This window comes from Octopus bimaculoides, chromosome 4 (genome assembly GCF_001194135.2).
Source record: "Octopus bimaculoides isolate UCB-OBI-ISO-001 chromosome 4, ASM119413v2, whole genome shotgun sequence".
NCBI lineage: Eukaryota > Metazoa > Mollusca > Cephalopoda > Octopoda > Octopodidae > Octopus > Octopus bimaculoides.
In genome coordinates, this window is record NC_068984.1 from 86731890 (window position 1) to 86739358 (window position 7469).

Below are 7469 nucleotides of genomic sequence, written 5' to 3' on the forward strand. Positions count from 1 at the left end.
AAAGATTAAATTCTGAAAGCAGTTGAGAGTGTCATAACAAAATTAGTGTAGAATAGGGCCAGCTTGGATACAATTCAGTTTGGGCATTCATTGGTTAGAAATTAAATTGATCTTTATTGAGATGTACAGTCAAAGGCAATCTAGCCATAATCATCCCAACAGTTTTGAAACACAATGCACCTCAGATAACTATAAACAAAATGTCCCATTTTTTTTTAAAGATGATGTCTCAAAGTAGATGATTTGGCTGTTATTTTTAGCAGATCAGGAAACTATGCAGATCCTCCATTGGTTCAGTATAGATGCATTTTCATTTTTCTAATGTGAAAGCTGTGAAACAATTTTGTTTATTTCAAAACAAATAATTATATCTACATTTGTAAAAATTCATCATACGGCCAAACACTCCATACGTAATAGGCTCTAAGTACCGAAGATGTTAACTTCATTTATAATACAAGATTTTGATGGTAGGGAAACATGGGCCCTGAATGTGGAGGATATGCTAAGGCTGGAGACGAACAGAGCTGGTATGCTCTGCTGGATGTGTGATGTCAGTGTGCATGTGTGACAGTTCAGTTGTATATAGAGAAGTTGGACATAGGAGGAATTATAAGCAGTGGGCAAGGAGACTATGTTGGTTTGGTTATGTGATGTGGGTGGATGAGGACAGTTGTGTAAAGAAGTCCTGATCACTTAAAGTGGAGGGAAGTCATGGAAGAGGAAGATATGAGATGAAGTATTGAAGGCTGATCTCAAAATGTTGAGCCTCATGAAGGAAATGACAGAGGACAGAGGTATGTGGTGAATTGCTATACTCAAGAAGATCCGTCCAACACAATAGAATTGAGATCCTAAAATCAAGGTGCCACATAAAAAGCATTGGTGTGGGTGCTGGTGCTACATAAAAAGCATCCAGTATACTATGTAAAATGGTGAGCATTAGGAAGGACATAGTCATGGAAACCAAACCAAAATAGATTATGGAACCTGGTGCAGCCCCTAGCCTTGCCAGTTCCTGGCAAGTCGTCCAGCTCATACCAACATAGAAAACAGACATTAAATGTTGATGACAATGATGAGCTGCAGACAAAAATTACAAACCTAGGATAATAGTATAGAGTTCAAAGGATACAATACTGTGTAGTCAAAAATGTGTACTGAAAAATTGCAGTGGTATTTCTAAAAGATTTAGAGAGAACCAAGGCAGTAAATTTATAGCAGTGGTTAATCTAGGAGTGGCTGAAACTTCACAAAGGAGTGGAAAATGTCAAGGAGGTACTGGGGTTTACAAAGGTCGTGATTTTTGTCATAAAATATTTAAACCACTTACAATACCAAAAATCTTTGTCAGGGTTAGAATATGTGTAGGACCTTGTGTTGTCAGTGAATAGAAACATAGCTGGTGATACAACATGGTCCTAGAAAAATGTACATGACAGACAGGGAAATATATGGACATATAAATAATAAACCAATTAGCAAAATCAGCTTCTGTTTGAATATTTAGGGAAGAGGACACACTGAGTTACAAATGGTTGGGAACTACTGCTTTGCAGTAATACTTAGGTAGGGGAGTACTCATGAAATGAAATCCATGAATGTTATATATGACTTCTGAGATCTCTCTGAGGGAGATATTTGTGAGAAACCAATGATCATCAGACCAAAATACACACTAGCTCTTTAACCTTTTTGAGACACATTGTGTTTTGGTATGTGTAGCCAAAAAGACAGAATTTTTTTTTTTCTGTTGAGATTGAAATTGATGGGTGTATGTGCAGAAAACAAAAGATAAAGTGCATAAAACTACTTTGATAATATGTAAAACTATACAGATTATGAAAGCTTATAAACAGTACAATACATCTGTCACAATAAGAAAATCTAAAACAACACAATACATGTAAATAAAATAAGCATAAATGTTTCTGTGAAAAAAAAAAAAAATGTATTGAAAGATGATCTCTGATTGGCTACTACACTTCAAAACCAACCATTTGCAACAGTCGTTTCATCAGGCCAATGGATCAGCCACAAAATACTTTCAGCTTGTATCACTTGGGCTGATCAATTAGCCTGGGTGTCCCAAGAGAGTTAAGTGAACATTTTAGAAATGTTTGCTTCATGAACAACATAGTGTAGAGGGAAAAATTTACTTTCAAGTTAGGAGTTACTTTGACTTAGACCAACTGAGAAAACAATTTCAGAGATAATTTATTCACCAATAAAAAAAATGCAACACTCAAAAATTACATTGCTAAATAGAACAAGGATGACTAAAAGATAGGTTCATAAAGATTTGAGTCAGCTATATCCTGGGTATTATGAGAGCTTCTATACAAGCCAGTGAATTCTATAACTTAAGAGTTAGTAAAAGCCTGGCTACATTAAATGTGAGATGAAATTGAGATTATGAGATAGTTATCACTACCTGTACCTGTTTACAGTGGCCTTCCAAAATTTCATCAGAAACGTTTCAAAGTAGCAGCACTCACTGAAAAACTCTGATCTTGTATATAAACATTTTGGTAAGCTTTTCATGTTATTCAGTACAATGCTTTTCTTTGCAGTGTATATATAATGCTTTTCTTTGGCTTGTGTCGTTTATATATGATCTGCACCAGTATTTTCCATTTTTTTAAAAAACTATCAACATCATTCTCTTTCAGTTACCATACATAATTCAACTGTGGTTTTTCTCTTGTTCACATGTCTGAAGGAAGCAGTGTGGTTAGCATAACTATCAATACTTGAAATTGCCTTTTGTCATTCCTGTGTAACGTTAATTATTTACTGATCCATTTGAGTTGGTAAAGGTAATTTCAACATAGCACAATAATGTTTTGGCATAGCAAAACTAGTTAAGTGAGCACATATTAGTATTCTTACATATGCATTCTCTTTCTGTTGGTCTTGAAGGATTTTGTTTTATGACATTCTTCATATTGAGAGCACCATGTAATTAGACAAAGATATGATTTTTCTCTTGCCAATATACCTGAAGGAAGCAGTGTGGTTGGCCTATGACTACTTGAATCTGTCCATCACATTTCCTAAGTTACCTTTACTGACTAAACTGCATCACACTCAAGAAACTTCAGTTTCAGAGAAACTAGAGTGGACACTGAAATAGCAGTAGTTTCTGAGATACCAGAGTAGATACTCAAGCAATACTTAGCAGATTTATTTTTTCAATTTGTGATGGATGGAAACATGGGATGAAAAAATAATGAAAATAGTGTACATAAGACAATCCAAGGAATGCAACAGTGTGTGTTTTTAGGGATTTAGACATTAAAAATGAAAAATTTGGAGTATGAATTAAACAAAACTTAGAGTTAAAAGTAAAAATAAAAGAACTTAAAACAATTTAACCTTTTGTTCCATGGTTCTGTCGAATTACACTACCTTCATTTCAATTAGTTTTTAAAATAATGAGATAATTGAGTTTTTTTTTTTAATGAAAAACAACCATTGTACTTAAAATGTTCAGTTCTTCACAATTTAATGTTTATGAGATACATGAACTTTATAAAGCATTATTTTATTTCATTTATTTATCTGAATATCTAAAGTAAAAGTAGAAACATGTTTCTCATATTAAAATACAATATTGCTTTATTTTAGTCAGGCACACATTAATATAAATATTGTTCAGAAGATACTGATTTATTTCATAGAAATTACCTCTAATTATAAACATTTAAAGGTAACACACCTACACATATAAATAATTGGAGGCAATACTACTTATACATAAAGATTCAAAGGCAACATACCCATACATAGCTGTGTGGTTAAGAAATTCACTTCATAACAGCAGTTTTGGGTTCAATCCTTAGGCAAGTGTTTTCAGTCATAGCTTTCATTGTGAGTGAAATTTAGCAGACAGAAAATGTATGGAAACCCATCAACAGGAACTGTTCTTGTTCAGGTATAATAAACTTTCAACCATTGCCCAATCAACACAACCCCTTGGCACTTGAGTGTCACTCTGCTGTAAGCATTCAGGTAGATCTCCTACCTACCTTCCACTCTGGCAGAAACCATGAAAATGCTAGTAGGCACTGCCTTTCTCTCTTTCTAATTTATCTACATTCAAAAGTAACATTGCCGTTCAAACCGTAATAATTTATATATATATATATACATAAATATACACACACATTATGTGTGTGTGTGTGTGTGTGTGTGTGTGTATTAGTTTACATTCAAAGATAATAGTCAATATAGTTACATCCAATCAAAAGCAATATTGTTTGTATTCACATACATTCAAACATTCATGATAAATTAAAATATATATGGTACATGAGATTTCAAAAAGTTATTAGGTCTTGTTGTTCAAGGAAACTGGTAGATGAGATACTGTCACCACTCTGGTCCAAGTCCCGCAGCAAAGATTTTTCAAAACTAAAGTCATAGTGATATTTCTGTAGAGAAATGTTTTCATGTGGAATGCTGTGAATTTCAAAGTCTGAATATTTTGAAATGATTTCTAAATGAGGTGAAAGTTTGAATGGAATACCATTTAAAGGGGATATATTACAAGGTGTATGATGTTCAAAAAAACAGTCTTTGTTTGTATTTTCAACATTGGATTTCAACATTTTGCTAGATTCAACAGCAGCAGCATTCTGCAAAGGAAAAAAAAAATGGAATTAATTATCAATACTTAAAGACTATGCTAAATCTAAAATAATGGAAACAGCAATAATTATCTCACTGCAGCTAAATGATAATTTTCCTGTACACAGATTTTCTTAACATTCAGATTACTCCATTAAGTGTAAAGCTTATTTACTCACATTGTTTTGAATTAACCATGAATTATCTTATAGCTTTGAGATTTCGATGATGTGTTTGTTCGTATGTTGAATGACATTGTAGGGTAAGTGTGAAATCTGGAACTGGTCAGTTTGAACATGAAAAAAAGGTAGAATATTTGGGCTGGATATTGCTGGTTTATATGCTAAAATACTTTCAATTGGATGTATTCTATAAAATATTACATGCAATATTAATGTAGATACATATATATGAAACTGGACAGAGAGGCAATTTCTACAAACTATGTAGATTTTTGTACTTCAGCCTTGACTGAGCAGACCAATATCATGTAGGGATGTAATTGAATGACTGGGAGTGATCTTCAGATTCATACCTTCTGATACATCATGTCTCTACCTAACTAAGGACTGTATTGCACATTCCAGTATGCAGAGGTTAATTTTACAGGGAAGGGCAGTATGGGCATGTTACAATTTCTCCACTTGATAGTTTCCTTCTGCAGTCTTGTTGCTTTCGAGTAGTTTCAAATCATCCCTAATCAATCAGTGTCATAACAGATAAGGAGAGCTACTCTTGTTGTTCAGCCTTAGGGCTACCTTGATCAAGCAAATCTATCTTCAAAGGTATTCCAACCATGACCATCTTAACTTATTTTTAAAATAAAAAAAAACCTACATTGCCCAATGAATCCTTTATTTTCAAAATCCTCTTTTCTATTGGAAGTATACCATAAAACATTACAGGCAACATGGTTTTAAATTGTGGCACAAGACCAGCATTTTTGAGAGAGGGGTAAGTCAATTACATCAACCCCAGTGCTCAACTGATGCTTATTTCATCAACTCTGAAAGGATAAAAGGCAAAATCGACCTCAGTGGAATTTGAACTCAGAACATGAAGATGGACGAAATGCCACTAAACATCATGCCTGGTGTGGTAGATGGTTGAGTTTGAAATGAAGGAGATTTAGCTGGTATTTCTAGCAAAATAGGTGAATATACAGAGGCTCTCTCTGGTGAGCACAAAAGAGGTAGGCATAAAAAGTCAGAACACTATTTTGTCATGTGTATCCCAGAACAATGCCACATTGTGTTTACCTTTTTTAGGATGTGTTCTGGGGTGTGGCAGATATATCAGCACTTTCTGAATAACATGCGAATGAAAACTTGCCTTGAATTCTTTTATTAGTGTGGCCTGCCTAATGATGAACCATCTTACACGGACTGCTTCTTGAAAAAAAGTTACTCATAACTGCAGGTCCAGCACTAAGAAGTGCAGGGGCTCAATTAGAGCATTGTTCATGGGGCCCTCTACTCTGCAAAAGCTAAAGATTGATGATGTTTTATGCTTTGTGTAGGACATCAGTCCCAGCCAAAAAAAAAAAAAGTGTTGAGAGTTTAAGGCTCCACCATTAGCCACAATAGTATACTAAAAATTCATCTTAGTCTCCTCTGCTCAAGTATGTATATAGGGGACCCAATTTGAGGAAATCTGATTGGCTTAAAACTGGCCCTGCATACCTAAGGAATACTTTCAAGTCTAATGTTCTTACACTGAACCCATCATCTGCACAGATTATGGGGAAGACATTGCTTTCTCAAATACAATATAACAAAAGTCTCCAGTAGTTGTAAGCAATATAGACTTACTTGACCATAGATTGGTGACATGTTAGATACACTTGTGATTCTACCATAAGCTTTAGCTTTTTCTGCTTCTGTTTCTCCAATTAACAGGAATCCATCAGCTTCATAGTCAGTCTCTTTCTGTTCATCAGCTATTTCAACTGGATTCACCATCAAACCAGTTTTTATCTTTGCCAGTAAAGAAAACATATCTGAAACAATAACATGACAATATTTTAGACAAATCTTTCCTTTGCTTTTTACCTTTTACTTGTTTCAGTCATTAGACTGTGGCCATGCTGGGGCACTGCATTGAAGAATTTTTAGTTGAACGAATCAACCCTCAGTACATTTTGTCTTTTTAAGCCTAGTACTTATTCTATCAATCTCTTTTGCTGAACTACTAAGTTACAAGGACATAAACACACCAGCACCAGTTGTCAAGTAATGTGGGAGGAACAAACACAGACACACACATGTATATATATATGACAGACTTCTTTCAGTTTTTATCTACCAAATCGACTCACAAGGCTTTGATTGGCCCAAAGCTATTAGTACAATTGCCCAAGCTGAAAAAAAAACTACCAAGATAAAATGCCTGGTTCCCATAACAATTGCAGTCTATTCAAGTGTTTATTCAAATACAATTTCATCTTTAAAAAACTAAGAGTTATGCCATTCAAAGGTATCTGCTTACCAACCACATGGTTCCAGGTTCAGTCCCACTGTATGGCACCTTGGGCAAGTGTCTTCTACTATAGCCTAGGGCCGACCAAAGCCTTGTGAGTGGATTTGGTAGACGGAAACTGGAAGAAGCCCGTCATATATGTATATATATATATATCATCATAAATATACAGGGATTAGCATTGAGTTGCTTCTCCAACATACTGAAAATTTAGAAATAGCAGTCAAAGAACTACTGATTCTAAACTACAAATTTTTCTCTAAATGGATGGCGATATTTATGGCACACATAGAACAAAAAACCGGAGGGGAAAGCATAAACAAAACAAGTCTTTAGTTAATCGGATACGATCGTTTCAT

At 34.5% G+C, this 7469-nt stretch overlaps 1 protein-coding gene across 9 annotated transcripts in view; it reads right to left on the reverse strand.

The window, feature by feature from the left end:
• Positions 1-3483: 3483 nt before the first annotated feature.
• Positions 3484-7469, reverse strand: part of LOC106870225 (uncharacterized) — a 19353-nt gene continuing 15367 nt past the window's right edge. For 8 of the 9 annotated variants that reach the window (XM_052967198.1, XM_052967196.1, XM_052967197.1 and 5 more), the window contains 2 exons: positions 6444-6631; positions 3484-4640 (listed from right to left, as the gene is read on the reverse strand). In XM_052967198.1, the coding sequence (XP_052823158.1) occupies positions 4323-4640; positions 6444-6629 (504 nt within the window). In that variant the 5' untranslated portion in view covers positions 6630-6631 and the 3' untranslated portion in view covers positions 3484-4322. Of the gene's footprint in view, positions 4641-4811; positions 4914-6443; positions 6632-7469 lie in introns of all 9 variants that reach the window. The other variant, XR_008263953.1, reaches the window with a different exon arrangement.